Source organism: Salvelinus sp. IW2-2015, linkage group LG9 (assembly GCF_002910315.2).
Source record: "Salvelinus sp. IW2-2015 linkage group LG9, ASM291031v2, whole genome shotgun sequence".
Classification (NCBI taxonomy): domain Eukaryota; kingdom Metazoa; phylum Chordata; class Actinopteri; order Salmoniformes; family Salmonidae; genus Salvelinus; species Salvelinus sp. IW2-2015.
Genome location: NC_036849.1, coordinates 17,724,206 through 17,743,740, shown reverse-complemented (window position 1 = coordinate 17,743,740; position 19,535 = coordinate 17,724,206). Strand labels below are relative to the sequence as shown.

Here is a 19,535-nt window from a genome sequence, read left to right as displayed (position 1 = left end):
TCCTTTTGTTGAAATATTATACCTAATCACACAATATGACATTTTGAACAAAGGCTACTGAACATAAGTACATGTGTGCAGTTTATGCTTACATTTTTTAAATAATTTTAGTCATGCAAATTGTAGAATTACAATAATATAGCAGTAGACCTATTAATTTAAATATGAATGAAGCATATAAGAGCCATAGGCTTATCGAGACTGCTGCAATTATTATTTGAAATAAAGTTGCAGGATTACCCTGTCATTTTATAAAGAAAACCCCAATCTAGCCTGTAATTATGTGATTAGACTTTATTACGTCCTAATCAGCCAATTTACGTCAAAAAACGAAATACTGTTACAACTAAACAATTAAACTGCATTCAACGCCTGAAGCCACAAATACGGATATTTAACCTGCCCCCGCGTTGTTTGAAGTTAACCACAGTAGGCTACACTGCGTAGTGTGATCCTCTCGGCATTGCAGATAAACACTGCCCCCTGCTGATCAATACAAATACAAGGAGGATTCAAAAGTCTTCAAAAAATCGGATTATTTGCACATTCTACATTAATTCTTACATTACTACACAAATTAATACATTTCCATACACAGAAGCTTCGGAAGCATTCAATAAAATAAAAAACATAAATCAAGAACATATACCAAGTATAATTTCCCCTATAAATCACATTGTTGTTTGTGGAACAACAATATGACTGCAACATACATTTCAGCCTGTCAATAAGAGTAAAACCTAATGTGATGAGGCTTATATACTGACATATCAGTATTGCATGTCTCACAAACTTGGAGGAGTATTGTAAAAGATAGGATGGGGTATACTAGTGTAAGCATATTGCCTATAGTAAGTTTGAATCTCAGGAAGGCCTATCACAGAATTCAAAGTTGTTAATTCCAAAACTCTATATTTTAAAAAAGCTATATTTTAACATTCTATATATTTGAATAAAAATCATGCTAGACTAGAGAAGAGGACAACATTTTAAACAAAGACATACTGTACACACGTTCCAGGGAGGGCTGTGGCCGTAAATGGTCCTATAGCCTGATTACCTGACAGGTCCTTCACTGTCCTCCTCATCAGGAGCAGCACAGACCTCAGCCAGGACTAACAGGCCACAACACTGAGTCTGTCTCTTCTCCCTGGTTACACATCTCCCCCACCCAATGCAAACAAACACAACATGCACAGTAAACAGGATATTGACACACACACACACACACACACACACACACACACACACACACACACACACACACACACACACACACAACACACACCACCACACACACACACACACACAAACACACAACACACACACACAAACACCCACACACAACACACCACACACACACACACACACACACACACACACACACACACACACACACACACACACACGCACGCAAAACACAAACAATACCACACACTTGCACACTCCTCAGTACACCCCGATGTCCTGCTTGGCCCTGCCATTTATCCCCTCCTCTACTCAAACACACCGTTTTCATTTCAAAGCTCTGATTAGCTGATGATGCATGACAGCCGCCGACCAGTTCCCTTTTCGACAGCTCCCAGACTGCAACTCAATCATGCCCAATTAGTGGGTCCCCAAACACTCTCTCTTATTAGAGACTCATAATCGACTCATTGTTTCCTGATTTGGCAAATAAATCACTCTGGAGGTCTCTCTCTCTTCTCCCTCTCTCTCTCTTTTTCACTCTCTCTTTTCTCCCCTCTCTCTCTCGTCTCCCCCCCTCTCTCTTTCTTTCTCTCTCTCTTTCTTTTTCACTCCTCCCCCCCCCCCCCCCCCCCTCCTCCCCTCTTTTCCTTGTCCAGGGGTTCAGTGACAACATTTTCAGGCAAGCTTTTCATTGGAGCTGACAGTTTGAGCTACACTGCAGGACTCCTTTTTTTATTACCCAGAAGAATGAAGAATCATTTAGCGGCGAAGGCATGCAGCATGCGGGTGTCCTTGTCCTACAAGGTTAAGAATCCATTCCGTCTGGACAAGAAAGGAGTGAATTAAAATAAATGACGGCCAGATATTTATTGCGAGTTTGTAGATGAAGCTAAGTCACTCCAGTGGACAAGCGGGTGCTGCCAATCGCTCAGTGTCACCGCATGACCTGTTAGCTCTTTCTGCGTGGCACAAGGGAATAACGCTGAATGTCACATCATTCCTCTCCTGCTTATATATATTTTTTTATATATATTGTTGTATACTGTATATAAATGCATCTGTTGCGGACAGTAGGGGATAGACGTCAAATGAGAGAGCAAGGCATATGAAATGATCCAGTGCTGGATGCTAAAAATATTAGTCATTTGATTGAAAGAAGAGAAACCCTGAGAAATGGATGCTTGGTAGACAGACAACACTAGCAGCTGACTCAGACAACAAGATCTCGAATGAAGAGGACGGATGTGATACAAGAGGACCCTTGAAACTGTCCATTCATTCATACAACATTCCACAAACTCCCAGCAGAAATCTGTATGTGAGCCTCAGATCTCAGCACAAGGGTATAACAGCCTAATTAATTAAGTGGACTATGATGAAGTAGATAGTGGAAAGATGTCCGGTGCCAAGGAAAAAAATATGGTTTTCACACAGGTGTTTCCACACAGTGATCATGTGCTATGTTCACAGAGAGTTGTGTTCTGTACAGGCCTCAAGATGAACTACTATGAACATGGAACAGAAATGAATCACTGCACTTCATAGGCTCTGTGGGGTCTACTGGGTGGAGCTCCAGGGGCATGAGGAGCAGGCAGGAGGTCTATGAAGTGATGGACTTACAGGGAACCACCTAACTCTGTGATGTAGTGGACTCAGAACCCCTAGCCTACAAAGTGGACTCAGTGGTCTCCCACTGTCATTCTGAGCCTGGTTATTGGGCTCATATGGCTTCTGCCAGTACTGTGGATTTGAGCATGCCCAGTGGGCTCTCAGAGGGCTCTGTGAAGTAACCTCTGGATTGTACGTACAGTGACTGACAGTACAGTAGCCCTCAACAAGGTGTTGCTGGGTGGCTGTGCATGTTCAGATGTCCCTCGCATACCTTAACATGATGATTACTGTCACTTGCTTTTCACTGTGTCCAAATCATACAGCAGAGCACAGTCCTCATCATAGGAGACTTTCTTTACTGTAACCATTTGACTCTTATACAGGGTTGGGGAGTAACTGATTACACGTAAGCAGTTACATGTAATCTGATTACAGAAAATCTAACTGTAGTCAGTTACATTACCAGCTAAAATATCGTAATCAGATTACAGATACTTTTGAAAAACTAGATGATTATTTCTTGGTTTACTTTTAAATTCAGAAAGGATGTTTGCGAAAAAATACATTATGGCACCGTACTGTTGTCTCAATGATATTCAGTTCAGCATTGAAAAAAGGCGCACGTTTAGGTTTGTTCCACCTGAGCAAATCTAACCACAAGTAAGAGAACACTATGATGACATGCCAAATGCATCTGATGGATCCTTTATGTTACTGATTACAATTGTGGACAGGTAACTAGTAACTGTAATGGATTACAAACAGAAAGTAACCTACCCAACTCTGCTTTTAGGCATGTGTGTCTCTCTTAACTTTGAACTAAAGAATTCCCCACAACTCTCTCTCCCACCCACCACTATCCTCTCCTCCTTCATCCTTTACCTGGTGCTGTGTGTACTGAGGATGTCTATGTGTGTGTGGTGGTCATTAGTCTCTGTATACAAGGTAAAAGGAAACTTCCTGGCCAGCTGGTGTGTGACGTGGGGTGCAGCGTGGTGTGGTCTGCCACTGTGACCCCCACGGATGAACCACTGAGGCCTGGTGCCCCCCTCCCTCCGGCAAGCCTATGAGACCACCACAGGCACTCAGCAGATGGAGTCTCCAGCTCTCCTCTCCCTCTTCCACAGGCAGGCAAGGAGGCTGGGGCTGGGACTGGCCTAACTAACCTCCGTCACAGATGGCAGAAGAAGCCTGGGCCTCCAGTGGAGCCCTGCTGGGGAGGTGCTGTGCTGCAGCAGGTGTGATCTCAGCTCCTCTCTCTCCCCCCTGTCAGCACCTCAGTGGTGGAGCGCACACTCTGCATTCTCTCTTCCTGTCCTCACTCCTCTTCACTTAGACACCGTCTGTGCTGAGGTAACACAACCACATCCTCCCCCTCACTAACCAAAGACATGTCCACTACACTACAGTCCATAGCACAGCAGTTTCACATCTCTGTAGATCCAGATATTCTGACAAATCACTTTTTATCATTCACTAACATAATGAAATAGAGGTTACTGACAGGTGACTCTGACTGACTCTGGCTGTGGACTGAATTGGATATAACACATGAAGCATGAGGTATGGTGAATAATATGAAGTACCAAGATCAAAAGTACAACAACCAAAGTAGATGTTTTTGCCCATTTGAGGGCAAATTGTTTCAGTCTGTTGACTCAGGTGTTTTTTTTACTGCTGGAGAAAAGCTCTCCACCTGACCTCACCACTGCCATGGGGCCTGGCCCACACTACCACTCTCCCTTCCATCAGCCCCTTCTTTATCACCAGCAGCTTCAAGACAAACAGGTTGTGCTACAGGTTCACACGTCTGCAGCCAGCGTTCTCCGTGATGGAGAGGGTTTATAGGGGGTGCCACCGCACCGCACAGCCGAGTCCCTCACCTTGAACTGTCCCTGTCCACAAGGCCTCAGTGAACCCTATCCCCTGCCCCCCGGCCTCCCCAGCGCCCTGGCCACTCCGACTGCCGCTGAGTTATTATCATAATTTCCCAGAGAGGCATTGCAGGGCCTCCACAGCGTGAGTCGCCCGTGTTTTACAGAATGTTTTGTGTTTTATTGCCTTTGAGTCACTCGTAGGCCAGTGGAGAGGGCCCACAAAGATAAGAAAACCACTCATGTGAAAAATGAAGGACCTCGCGTCCTGGACTGAGAGGAGAAAAGACGAAATAATAAAATACATGACAAATGTGGACCCTGACTGTATTTCATGTCCCCCCCAACCTATAAAAAAAATATGAGGAAAAAGAGGAAAATAATAATAATGAATTCAGCCAATTTCTGCGTTACAAAAAGATCATACGCCTTTTTCTTGGTTGGTTTGTACTTGAAAAAACCTCCCATGAACGCCACCCTCCCCTCTCCCCCGACTACCGAGCCCTTTGACAACCTGACACCCGTAAGATGCCCAGGGGCATTCCAAGCTGCCCGCCGTCCTAGTCATTTCATGTCCAAGCCCACCTGGGGTAAACTAAAAGAGGACTAAGAGCAAGAGAATATTAACAAAAAAGGAGAGAAAAAAAACAGCACGGTCAAAACTGAAAACCCTTTCCCAACTCACACAACTTTGGACTCTTAAATTTAAAGCTTTGTCTTTAATGTGGTCAGGAGAGCCCCGCCCCTCAAAGCCCCCCTGTAGTTCCGCAGTATAAAGGTGCAGCATATTTAATGGAAAATAAAACATCTGTTTAATCTATTACTTTCAAAGGCAAATCCCCTTTTGATCAAAGAATGATATTGATCTGCCTGCCTCAGTTCTATGATGGGGATTTCTCTTTCAAACTTGAAATATCATCAAGTCTTTGTGGCAAATCAATACAGGGGCTAAACAGCTCTACTTTTTCAAGTCATTTTCAAAGTGCACTGAAACTATTTGAATATGGTTGCATTTGCATTTACTTCCACAATATAAAATCTACATTCAGGTTGCCTATGTAAACAGAACGTATGTAGTGCAGTCGACATTTGCCCTAGAGTTAAAACATTGCTAATGTTTCATCCTACATAGAGAAGCCTACAAAGTATAATAATGAACAGACTCAGGGTCTGATGATTTATTTACTGCATCTCTGGAATAATCAAACCAGATCACTCATCAGAGAAGCTGGACATCCAGGCTTGGCTTATAGCACCTGACTCAGCCTGTAAACCCCTGACCAGGCCAGTGACTGACTGAGGGCCTGTGACAGGCCAGTGACTGACTGAGGGCCTGTGACAGGCCAGACACGTGGCCCCTGGTGGAACGAGCAGGTCAGTTCCTAATATCCCGTGAGCATTGGCGTGTCTGTCCTCACCCGTCACTCTGTGTGTGAGGGGCCCCGGCTGAAGGCTCGGGATATCTTCACATCTCCTCATTTTCGTAACACTTTAATTACACATCAGCATATTGCTTTTGGGCCATATGGAAGGCAGATAATGAGACTAGATAAAATGTATAAACTTCTGTCAACACCACAGCATATTTGGGGTAGTTGGAAGCATATTATCTCTATTTCAACTTCCAATTATCAAAATACATTAAGACAAACCTGTCATCCCCGAGTAGGGAAAAACCATGTTTTTAGGAGACCTTGGTCCATTTCTATTAAAACTGTTTTACTTCCCCTGTTTGTTTTCTTTGCCAGAAAGTGAAAAGTCATTTCCACACAGGGGGTCATTTCCACACAGGGAGTCATTTCCACACAGGGAGTCATTTCCACACAGGGAGTCATTTCCACANTCATTTCCACACAGGGAGTCATTTCCACACAGGGAGTCATTTCCACACAGGGAGTCATTTCCACAAAGGGAGTCATTTCCACACAGGGAGACATTTCCACACAGGGAGTCATTTCTACACAGGGAGTCATTTCCACACAGGGAGTCATTTCCACACAGGGAGTCATTTCTACACAGGGAGTCATTTCTACACAGGGAGTCATTTCCACACAGGGAGTCATTTCCACACAGGGAGTCATTTAAAAACCCAGATAAAGGACCAGTAAACTTGGCGTCCTCTCAAGGTTTTACAGTTGGACTTAAAAAATATAAAAAAAACTTCATAAAAAATAACCATTGTAGATTCACATGAGAAACAACTTCTACTAAATAAATACCGGATGAGAACATCAGTTTTAGATAAAAACTTCTGATGAAAGAGCTACAACATTTTATATGGGACCCTGACAAATGATAAAAGTTCAACCTAAGAGTTCTTTATTCCATTGAGCTGCAATAAGGATATCATATTCCACATTAAATACTGGTCAGAGGATCCCACTAAAAATAATACATTCATAAAAAAATCCCCATCACTCCCCCCAAAAATGATGACCTCAAACAAAATGAGACCTTATCCTCTAAATAGCTCCCTACATTTGATCAGAGGCATACAAATAAGTCCTTGCTCACCTCTCCGTGACACTGTGTTCTTCTGGAGCCAAATACATCTACACTGCGAGGAGCTCTAGGAGCAAGGGCCGTCTCTCTTCGTACAAATAACGTATGTGTTACAGATGGTTTGACGTGATTAAATTCTGTGCGCCCAGCTACCGAGAGGTCATTCTGAGCCTTGCTGCAGCATCGGGATATAAGAGAGAGGAAGAGAGATGGAGCGAAAGAGAGAGGGAGGGGGAGCATGAGAGCGGAAAGAGGAGAGTATGAGGGACAGAGAGAGGTCACTTTGAGGAGCTGGATGCAGGCACATGCCAAACAGCGTCTCCTCTCTCTCTCTAATCCCCACTATGATCCACTGGTGTTCTGGCCAATCGTCTGAGACAGGCCACAACCCGTGATCACTGCGGCCTAATCTGGGTCCTCCGCCCGCGAGCCGTCCACCTCAAACGCCAGCAGCCTGGCGCCAGCAGAGGAGTGGCAGGCGCGGCCATCTCCAGAGAGACAGCTAGAGGTTGTCTCTACATGGATGGGCACTTCGCAGCTCTGCGGGGGTGGGAGGAAGGGGCAACACGGCAGCTGCTCAGGGCATATGGGCAGAATTCATTAAGGCTGGCTAAATAAGCCAATTGTGGAGAGACTGTACTGTGTGTGAATGTTGGAGAGAGAGAGTGTGAGGGAAAGAGCGAGATGGAAGAGAGGGAGACCTCTCGTTACAGTAATTCTGAACTCTGGGCATTAACTTTGGTACTTTCCGTTTCTGTAATACCCATGAAGACTGATTTGAGGACTACCAAGTAACTGGCTGAATGGTTATCTATGTGTGACTGGAGATAATTGAGCTGTGAAGATTGTGTGTCCGCCAGGCCTTTGGTGTGTATCCACAAGTGTCATGAGACCGCTCTCCGCTTCAGGTAGAAATACACCTAATCACAGTCTGTAAATGTTAAACCTGTTTTCCCAATAGCAGTGTGGCTTCGGAGGCCTGCGTCTTTATTCACACACATGAACCAGACTACTCTGAGTGAAGACATATTTCTCTGACAAGGCATAAACACACACTGACACATACTAAACATGTGTGTGCAAACTATGACTATCTAAGGTATAAATTATTTCTGATATATTAATGGCAGAGGACATAAACCATGAGAACTTCTTAGCTACTAACAATCAGTATTATTTTCCACCAGACCCATGCGCAGGCCAATAGGCATGTACAGTGCATTCGAAAAGTATTCATACCCCTTGACTTTTTCCACATTTTCTTACGTTACAGCCTTATTCTAAAATGGATTACATTGCATTTCCCCTCATCAATCTACACACAATACCCCATAATGACAAATATGACATTTACATAACTATTCAGACCCTATATCTAGTACTTTGTTGAAGCATCTTTGGCAGCGATTACAGCTTCACGTTGTTTTGGGTATGATGCTACAAGCTTGGCACACTTGTATTTGGGGAGTTTCTTCCATTCTTCTCAGCAGATTCTCTCAAGCTCTGTCAGGTTGGATGTGGAGCTTCGCTGCACCGCTATTTTCAGGTCTCCAGAGATGTTTGATCGTGTTCAAGTCCGGGCTCTGACTGGGCCACTCAAGGACATTCAGAGACTTGTTCAGAAGCCACTCCTCCGTTGTCTTGGCTGTGTGCTTCGGGTCGATGTCCTGTTGGAAGGTGAGGTTTTCATCAAGGATCGCTCTGTACTTTGCTCCGTTCATCATTCCCTTAATCCTTACTAGTCTCCCAGTCCCTGCCGCTGAAAAACATCCTAACAGCATGATGCCGCCACCACCATGCTTCCCCATAGGGATGGTGCCAGGTTTCCTCCAGATGTGACCAAGGCCCTTCTCCCCAGATAGCTCAGTTTGGCCGGGCAGACAGCTCTAGGAAGAGTCTTGGTGGTTCCAAACTTATTCCATTTAAGAATGATGGAGGCCACTGTGTTCTTGGGGACCTTCAATGCTGCAAAAATGTTTTGGTACCATTCCCAAGTTCTGTGCCTCGACACAATCCTGTCTCGGAGCTCTACGGACAATTCCTTCGACTTCATGGCTTGGTTTTTGCTCTGACATGCACTGTCAACTGTGGGAACTTATATAGACAGGTGTGTGCCTTTCCAAATCATGTCCAATCAATTGAATTTACCACAGGTGGACTCCAATCAAGTTGTAGAAACATCTCAAGGATGATTAATGGAAAGAGGATGTGCAAAGCTGTCATCAAGGCAAAGGGTGGCTACTTTGAAGAATCTCAAATATGAAATATATTTTTATTTGTTTAACACTTTTTTGTTACTACATGATTCCATGTGTTATTTCATAGTTTTGATGTCTTCACTTTTATTCTACAATGTTGAAAATAGTAGAAATAAAGAAAAACCCTTCAATGAGTTGATATTCTGAAACTTTTGACCGGTAGGGTATGAATTTATGGTTGGATCAGAATGCACTCATTAATATTAGTAGGTCAGTCACAATTTACCCATGATACATTTCAGCAATAAGGCACGAACGGTTGTGGTATATGGCCAATATACCATGGCTAAGTGCTGTTCTTAAACACGAGTGCTTGAATACAGCCCTTAGCCGTGTTATATTGGCCATATACCACAAACCCCCAAAGTGCCTTATTGCTATTATAAACTGGTTACCAACGTAATTAGCAGAGTAAAAATAAATGTACCTGTGGTATACGGTCTGATATACCCCAGCTTTCAGCCAATCAGCATTCAGGGCTCGAACCACCCAGTTTATAATATGGTTTTGATGCTCTCAAACATGGCCAATGTCTATGGCCTCGGAGCGCGAGCCTCCTCGTTGACTGCCGGGCCGTGGTTGGTCTGTGTCAGCACGTGGTCCTGTGTGAAGACAAATGTAGTAGTCAGATTGGATCACTAATTAATTAAATATCTCAATTTGTATCGAACTTAAAAAGAATTCACTGTGGGGATCAAACTTGATAATTTTAAACACATTTTAGAGCCCAAAACAGCCGTCTAAATTATTTTTGTTTGACTGTTCTGACGATCGTAATTTTTATAGGCTTTCTAGGACAGACCAAGGCTTTTGGCACCACTAGGTTGCTACGCAGTAGCCAACCAGCAGATCTTGTGACTTCCCGCTCCAGACCAGACACGGGTGGCCTGTGTATTATTGCTTCTCCTAAGGCCCTGTGGTTTAGGTTTGATGCATGGTTGTTCTGTAAGTTTGGAGAGAGCACACCTGGACACCTCCAGCCTTCTGCTAAGGAGGAAGATGTCTCCCTTATATAATGTATGCTAATCCCCCAGGTGTCAATGAGAAGTGTGTTCAATTCATTTGAGATAATAGTGAAGAAGGGGCTGCTCTTGTCGAAGAGCTGGAAGATAAAGTCAATGGCACAGTCAATAACAATAAGGTTGTGGGCTTTAATGAACAATGTTAATTTGAAGACAATTAAATGGATTTCAGCTTAGCTGATTATCAACCTTGGACTTGTATGGGACTAATGTTGATAGTGCAGGGGGGTTGATAGTGCAGGCGGAAAACACAGGGGCATGTTGATCTGTATCAGATCATTTAGAAGGCTTTCTAAAGTAAAGGTGAGTTTGTCTTTTAGCAGTTTAGGTAGAGTCAAACAGATAGCACTTCAGTGTAATATCATATACGTCTTACTAAACTTCTGTGAGATAATTCATTTGGAACCAACCATAAAATTAGAGTAAGTCATTTCACAACAAATACAAATGTGGTTTGTTCAAATGTATTAGGAAATAAAATACATTTTGCACTTGGAAATAGACATTTGGAATATGAACAACAATACGAGGCAAGCTACATATATTTGATGGTCCCTATGTTTCGACGGAGCATTGACATGCACCCACCCAGGTCCCAGAGGAGACGTTCTGGTCCACTTTATCCCAACTTGGGGATGCTTGTCCTCATAACACAGACAGCGGGACCTGCTCCTCCTTCTCTCCTTGATCCCATTCCGTCAGCAGCTCTGAGGACACCTCCGTAAACAGACGATCCCAGTCCCAACCCACGTCCTCCTGATAGATAGAGAGAGAGATAGAGAGAGAGAGATAGAGAGAGAGATAGACCTGTCTCTTATACACATCTAGATGTGTATAAGAGACAGGAGAGAGAGAGAGAGAGAGAGAGAGAGAGAGAGAGAGAGAGAGAATATGGGAAAAGAAAGATACAAAAATGGGGGGGAAGAAAATATATAGTGTAATAAAGATGAGAGAAGTGTGAGAAAAAAGAGGGGAATAAGAAACAGAGAGAGCGGAAGAGACCAGAGGGGGAGAAGGAGAGAAAGAGAGAGGCAAGGGAAGGTGAGAGAAAGAGAATAGAGCTTGTTAATGCACACATCATAAATCTTGATTACCTGGGAGACTGGGAGGCGACCTGCCCTGGTGCTTCAGAAACATCTGGACACCCTTTCACAGGGAACAGCGGCTATATTTACAAAAAACTCACTCACCTCCCTCACCTCCTGCTCTGGAGCTAAAACCTTGGTGAGGAGCTTCAAGTCAATCTCACCGTCCTAGGTAGAGGCAGAGACCTTATGAGAACACCAGCTTGCAGAAACACACTCTACAGACAGAGGTCATTTATATTGGATGCATCATAAAAGGACCTCCTTGAGGAAGAGAGAGGGCTGGGTAATCTAATACAGAGTCAAAATAAATAGCCGTTGAAACCTGGCTGTGTGTGTGTGGCCCCATATGAGATGTCTTACCAGGGTCTGGAAGGCAGAGTACTTCATGAGGTCATTGTCCAGATCTCTGTATGTCATTACCCGGTTCACCTGGATGCTGGGGAGAAGGACAAACACTATGTAAACAAAAATCCCATCATAAATGTAGCTACCAGTGGAGGCTCCTCAGAGGAGGAAGGGGAGGACCATCCTCCTCAGTGAATTTCATAAAAATAAAAAGTGAAAGATGAAAAAAAGTTATCCCTTTTGATAAAACAATATAAAATATATTCACGTCACCAAATAATTGATTAAAACACACTGTTTTGCAATGAAGGTCTACACTAGCCTCAATAGCACTGTGTAGGGTAGCACCATGGTGCAGCCGGAGGACAGCTAGTTTCTGTCCTCCTCTGGGTACATTGACTTCAATACAAAACCTAGGAGGCTCATGGTCCTCACCCCCTTCAATAGACTTACACAGTAATTATGACAACTTCCGGAGAATGTCCTCCAACCTATCAGAGCTTTTGCAGCATGAACTGAAATTTTGTCCATCCAATCAAACGATCAGATAATTAATCTAGTACTGAAAGCATAAAGCATAATACAGCTAGCTAGGACTGCAGTGTATACCTGAATGTGTTCAATATAAACTCTTGTTTGCAACTATTGGACTAAAGATTATACTCTAGATCAGCTAGATGCAGGCGAGATTGTGCACGGTGGTATTGAATGTGTCAATGACTGTCACCTTGATTAAGCAAATTTCTCTCAACCTGTGAACCTACACTGTAAACTGGCATTCATAGGCTAGGTTGTAGCAACCTCATGATGGGTATAGGGAAAATTTGAGTATCATGTAGTAGCCTAAACCTATTGATGTTACACTGAGCTGGGTGAATGGAATATGAATGACAGTCATCCAATATGCAGTAATATAAATAAGGCCATGCTCATTCAAAAAGAACGATCGTCCTCCCTCCTCCTAAACAGCACCAACTTGTTGGCATGCTTTTCCTCACTAGCCTGATTAGTGCATGTCTATTGAAATACAGTAAAGTATTCACTACCTGCATCAGTAAGATATCACCAGACCAATCTAGAAGCTGTATCATAGTACAGTACAACTTGCAAGTATCACTCTGTGAGACAGATATCTTCTCAGAAGTTTGAGGTAGTGCACACAGGGCATGGAGAGTTCATTAAAGAACAGAGAGATCAGGAGATGAGCGCCAAGTGGTAACTGCCTCAAATTGAAACCCAGCTGCTTATCTGTAGTTGGAATTAAGAGGGGGGCTCTGAAAGTGGCGAGGGCCTAGCAGTGCATGCCAGTCCTACTTACTGCACATTACACGCTACATTGCTCCCGCAATGAGTTCAATGTGGATATTATCTCGTACAGAGAGCAGGTCCCAGCCTAATAACCTCCGCCGCTGTCATAGCCGCGCTACATAGCGGACACATGTCGGCGTGTCTCTCACTGCCCTGTAAATCAAAGGGCCCCGTTAGTAAGGGTCCCACTAACCGTTGTGCATAAATCACATCTCAACTGTTATTTCTGCATAAAGGCCCAATATGCCAAGACACCTTCAATACCATGATGAGAGGAGGCAAAGTAAGAGTCAAAGTCACCATCTAAGACCAGTGTATTCTTATCTTTTACTCTCCTTGATGTTAAGATGTAGGTAGGCTACTGTACATGGCTCTGAAGACGGGTCAGCAACCCGCCAGAGGTATGGCGAATCTGGTAATATATGAACATCTGAACAGCTATCTGGTCACTTATAACAGTTATGCAGTCAGAAACAGTATGTGAGACGGTGTGCAGGTGTGTCTGTATTCACTTAAGTGCAAGACTGACCAAAAGGATGCACTTCATCAATCATGAAAATTGAGTGATGGGATGCCATGAATCTACCAGAGTGACTGGGGTCAACTAGAGTGGAGCGTGATATGTTTTTACAGTACCTTGGAGGAGCAGCAACTTGCATGTTAAGGTCTTCCTCTTGTACTTCGTCAAGGTCTGGGATCACCGGTATATCTAAAACACAACATACATCCAGGACATACTGTATCAATATCTTATCAATGTCACACTGTCTATTATTTAGTAATTCAATCTCTACACCTAAAATGTTAACTGAGATGCAATAGTGGTCAACCACATTAAAAACTGGACATGGATTACAGAAAAACTAAGATACAGTCTTCTTTGTGTTTGGTATGACAGTTTGTGTGTGTGTAAGCGTGAGTGTCTGGGAGTAAATTGGCACCTGATTTGTCCTCTCCCTCTCTCTCTCCCTGCATCTTCCATAGAGCTGCCCTGTCACAATAGCCAGGCGGCCATGAATATTCAGGAGACCAGGCGGCAGCTCTTCCTGCTGCGAGAGGGGCGCTGGCCAGGGGCTCCCCGGAAAGAACCCCCCGCTCCCCCAGCATTTTGGCCCTGTCAGCGCCACCCACCCCCAGGACCAGTGGTGGCCGGCAGGCCGACCTCAGTGTCCACTCTGCCACTCGGACAGGGGCGGCGTCAAGCCATGTGCAAGAGTATTTGCTGGCGGGCCCATCTGTGTGGGGTCGGAAGTCACGGTGCGGCCTGGCAGGGGCTGCAGTGCCAGGAGCCACTAGCACGCTGCTCAAACAGTGGGAACCCGCTTTAATTGGCAAAACGCAACAGGACAGAGCATGGCTCAGCTCCCAAGAAGGACGGGCAAACTTTCACAGCACATTTCAGATGGACTTTTGTTAGAGTGGGAGATGGGGAGGCGAGCAAGACAGACAGACTGTGATGAATATTGAAATGTTGAAGCCACTTAATGTACTTGTAAAATGAATATGAAATGAATACATTCATTATGTCATGTTATAAACAAACACAACAAAATAGAAATAGATGAACTACAAGTATATTACATCATCTGGGGGAAAGTAGGTCTCCACTACTGACACAACTGAAACCGATCAATTCATACTTTTGCAAACTTTGCAATTATACACTCTTAAAAATAAAGGTTCTAATTGGAACCAAATAAGGTTCTTCAGAGCGATGCCATAAACCAGAGGAACCATTTTAGGTTCTCGGAAGAACCTTAAATGGGATGGTCCTTTGAAGAACAACACACACACACTCAACACCTTACTTTATGCAAATATCTATTAGCATATTTCCCAGGGTGCCTTTTGAGTGAATTTTAGAGTTACCAGTACCACCCATGACTGTGTTTGCTAGTGACAGAGACATTGTTTTTGCATTCATTTCAGTCCAATGGCCTTCATGTGAGATCCTAAGTAAATGTGTATATTTCACAAGGCCTTATTTTAAGCGCCTAGTTTTACCCTAATAAAATGGCCTGAAACTCATAGTTTACAGGCCACATCAGGCCTGCAAGTCACATTATGTTATGCTGGCTTGCAAAGTGACGTGTAATTCATATTGGAATCCAGTCAGAGTGGGGATATCCATTATTTAGAATGTGTATTCACCTGCAACCTGCATTCAGAATGTTCGCCCGGGTTGGGATAAATAAAATGGGATTAGCTAAAGCATCTGAACTGGAACAACCATTTCATTAACGGATTAAATAAGTCTAAGTAACAGATTGGATTCGTTTAGAAAAGTGTATGTTATGTATATTTGAGTAGCATAAGATTATATTAATCAATCAATGTACAGTACATCCAAAAATAGATATTTAAACAAACAATTCTAAAAATCAATCTGCAAAAGAGTGTGATGGAAAGTTTTATGTTGGTGCTTTCTATTTAAAAATCTCTGTGTGTACTTTTCTAATAACCGTTTCTGTCTTCATGCAAGTGACTGACTGAGCAAATCCTCACTATCAGTATCTGCAATCTGGCATTACACCCAGACCCTTGTTTTGAGAACAAAATATATCTTAGTTTCAAGGTCTCAGCTTAGAGAGAAGAAGCCTTGTGAGGTATTGGTCTGTTACATGCATAACCCAGTATTGGTCGGTCACTTGAATTAAGCAAACGTTAATGATAAATTATTTTGAATAATGAATAAGCTAAATCATGCAAATATTACTTTCTGTGTAAGTATATAAGAGAACTAATGGGACTGCCCCGTTAGAGCTCCTGACAGACATTCACTCTGGTGCATCAATGTTATGGAACCTCTCCAGCGTGCTGACAATAAACAATGATTCATTTAAGATTGACTTAGAGTGTGCCTGTGTAAGAATTTCCACGACAAGAGCATGCTGGGAAATATGATGATGGGCTTGGTTTTGGTTCAACTCTGGTTATTAACACCAGCACTGGTGTTCTTTTACACCACTGAATGTTAATTTAACTCTTTACAGTGTTAATTTAACTCCTGAATCAACACTAGCAATGTTACACTGGCCAATTTGCTGTGTGCTATGAAAGAGACATCTGCAGGCTTCAATACATTTCAAGAAACATTTAAAATTCGGAAGAACCGTAGATGACACGTCAAGAACCCCCGATTTAACTCAAAGGTTCTTTATCGGGCAAGAGTTCTCCAAGGAATCTTAAGAGCGGAGGATGAATCAGTGTAGAGTTTTTTGCCTGTCAACATCAAAGTCACAGACATCTACCTAGTCCGTGTTGCCATGTAACAACTCTAAATGAACACAAAAGCAGAGACAGAACAACCGACGTGACCTCAGAGGATAGGTCTGATTTCCATGTGTTTTGTCTCTTTTTTCAATACTGGTTTTGGTTGAAGGCAGTTGAAAAGGTGATTACTATATGGTATACAGCTATGAACAGAAATCAGCAAGTTGGAATAACTTATTCAGCAGGTTAGGATAATTAATGTAGCAGGTTAGGTTAGGAGAATTAGGTTAAGGTTAGGACAGTGGTTAGGCTTAGGGTTAGTTAAAATTCTTACATTTTAACAATTTATGCGTCACTTCCATCCGTAGCTATATACCATCTAGCCATAACCGTTGAACAGTGTAGCTACATTTCCTTCTGACTTCTTCCAGTCATACAGTGTGCTAGGTGTCAGTGAATAGGCCGGGAGAAACTGGGGAGTGGTGCAGGGATGTCAGTAATCTCTGAACACAGCAGTGCACCCTGAAGGGAAAGTCAATAGAGGAGCTAAATACAGTAGAGGCCAGGAGATGAGAGGCACGATCTGATGGGAAGAAATATTTGTACATCTGTGTCACTATTCCTTCAAAATACTTTTTTGAAAACACACTGGTGGTTGTAAAATAAAGATGCTCTGAGATGTTTAGTCTGTAATATTCTCATATAACTGTATAAGCAAAGATTTCAGCAATGACATAAGAAAAATACTCAAAAAGGAAGTTATTTGTGTTCATAGAATGAGCTAAATGAGAAAAAGGATTAAGGTTCTGAATGTTTCTTCTGTTGAAGGAAACAGGAAAAAACCTGGTCAAATTCCATCCACTTTGCACAGATAACAACCCTCATCATCAGTTGATAACTCATTCCTTTCTCTTCAAAATAAATTATAATAACAAAAAAATGCCACACTCGGTTAGCCTCTGACAAGATTCATCTGTGTTTCTGATATCCAAATAAAGGCGGCCCGGCTATTTCATATTCATGAGGCCCCGGTGACACTTTGTCCTCTCATTTACAAAGCACAGCGTTCAGCAGAATCCGTACCCCCCGGACCCCCAATCAAATGTAATGGTCTTAGCACAATGACATCAAAAAGCCTCGCCGTCCTGTTCTTTGCAAATAGCTTCTTGGGTTGTTTCCCCCCATCCCATCTCGGCCAATAATGCACTACCAACACTATTTTATGAGAGTTCAACGTGAAGCAGTTAGGGGTAGGTTCTCTATATGCAAACTCTATTATTAAGTGAAAATAGGAACAACATTTTTAAATGAGCTTCAAATTCAACCTATTACTGGAGGTCAAGAGGGGATTAATATGAGCTGCAAACAAGCTATAGAGTTTTTCTGAAGGAAAGGTCAACTCCATCAGAAGGAGCTGTCTGTTCCCAGCACTGCTGGCACAAATTACCTGATACATTTCCTCCCTTCCACATACCAGCCTGGACATCTATCAAGGTTGCTTTGTCTAGCGGCGACTGGGCCAAGCCTCTCCTTATTACACGGTCACGGCGAGTTTCCTCGCTGAAGCATGTAAATATCAAAAGGGCATAATTTGCTGTGAATGTAGACATACTGTACTCCCGGCAGGCACGCCTCAGTCAGTGACTTTGGGGAAACGTCCCCACATCACCAGGCAGGCAGGGCTGTTATAATCTAAGCAGCGAGTCAGTGGGATGATTACCTAGGCACGGGACACATTTGAAAGGCTTATGGGACAATATTCAGCAGATCACTGACTGAGAGAGAGAGACAGAGACAGAAAAGAAACAGATTGAGAACAGATTAGTGTGTTTGTAATGGCAGTTCTTTGCAATGAGACTGGCAGGGGACTGAAAGCCAGCCAAGGGGGAGAGGGGGAAAGGGCTAGCCCTCTCTCTCTCTGCTTCTAGCCAGTGGACATAAGGGATAGGGTAGGGGACATAATCAAGATCGGAGGGGCTATCTCACTAACCCTCAGCACTGCAATTTCCACTGCCCCAGCCGCCGGCACTGTATTAAGAGGTGGCCCTCCACTGAGGAATTATCTTTCCAGCTGCATTTGCTGGGTAAGAACGGTACCACTGGGGTCTCAGCACAACTGACCCTTTCAGGTAGGGTGTGTGTAAGCATGTGTGTGTGTGTGTGAATGTGATTATGACTGTGTGTGTGTGTGTTATCTTGTGAGCAACATAAAAGCATTGTCAAAAACGTTTATTACCATTTGTTATAATCGTAAAAACAAAACAGAAGAACAATGAAAAATGAAAAAGGCTTTGTAAAAACAAATTGGCCATAAAACTAAAAGATGTCAAATGTTCACATTATTTTGTAAATCTAATTCCAGTACTGAAGTTCATAACATCTAAACCTACAACATCTAGAAGATGAAACGTGCAAATACACTTTATTAGGATTCTAAGCACGTATAGTGCATTCGGAAAGTATTCAGACTCCTTGACTTTATCCACATTTTGTTACGTTACAGCCTTAATCTAAAATTGATTAAATTGCCATTTTTCCTCATCTACACACAATCCCACATCATGTCAAAGCAAAAACACATTTTTAGAAATGTTTGCAAATGTATTACAAATAAAAACAAAAATACCTTATTTACAGAAGTATTCAGACCCTTTGCTATGAGACTGGAAATTGAGCTCAAGTGAATCCTGTTTCCATTGATCATCCTTGAGATGTTTCTACAACTTGGTTGGAGTCCAACTGTGGTAAATTCATTTGATTAGACATGATTTTGAAAAGGCACACACCAGTCTATATAAGGTCCCACAGTTGACAGTGCATGTCAGAGCAAAAACCAAGCCATGAGGTCGAAAGAATTGTCCGTAGAGCTCCGAGACAGGATTGTTTCGAGGCACAGATCTGGGGAAGGGTACCAAAACATTTCTGCAGCATTGAAGGTCCCCAACAACACAGAGACCCCCATCATTCTTAAATGGAAGAAGTTTGGAACCACCAAGGCTCTTCCTAGAGCAGGTTGCCCGGCGAAACTGAGCAATCGGGAAAGAAGGGCCTTGGTCAGGGAGGTGACCAAGAACACGACGGTCACTCTGACAGAGCTCCAGAGTTCGTCTGTGGAGATGGGAC

The 19,535-nt window shown here is 43.1% G+C and overlaps 1 protein-coding gene across 5 annotated transcripts in view; it reads right to left on the bottom strand.

The window, feature by feature from the left end:
* Window positions 1–9,565: 9,565 nt before the first annotated feature.
* LOC111968736 (intraflagellar transport protein 43 homolog B) overlaps window positions 9,566–19,535 on the bottom strand; it is a 21,820-nt gene continuing 11,850 nt past the window's right edge. For 3 of the 5 annotated variants that reach the window (XM_023994569.1, XM_023994570.2, XM_070445187.1), the window contains exons 6-9: window positions 13,836–13,908; window positions 11,907–11,982; window positions 11,649–11,711; window positions 10,909–11,214 (exon numbers count right to left, since the gene is read on the bottom strand). In XM_023994569.1, the coding sequence (XP_023850337.1) occupies window positions 11,104–11,214; window positions 11,649–11,711; window positions 11,907–11,982; window positions 13,836–13,908 (323 nt within the window). In that variant the 3' untranslated portion in view covers window positions 10,909–11,103. Of the gene's footprint in view, window positions 10,039–10,908; window positions 11,215–11,648; window positions 11,712–11,906; window positions 11,983–13,835; window positions 13,909–19,535 lie in introns of those variants that run through there. The other 2 variants (XR_002877910.2, XM_070445185.1) reach the window with 2 other exon arrangements.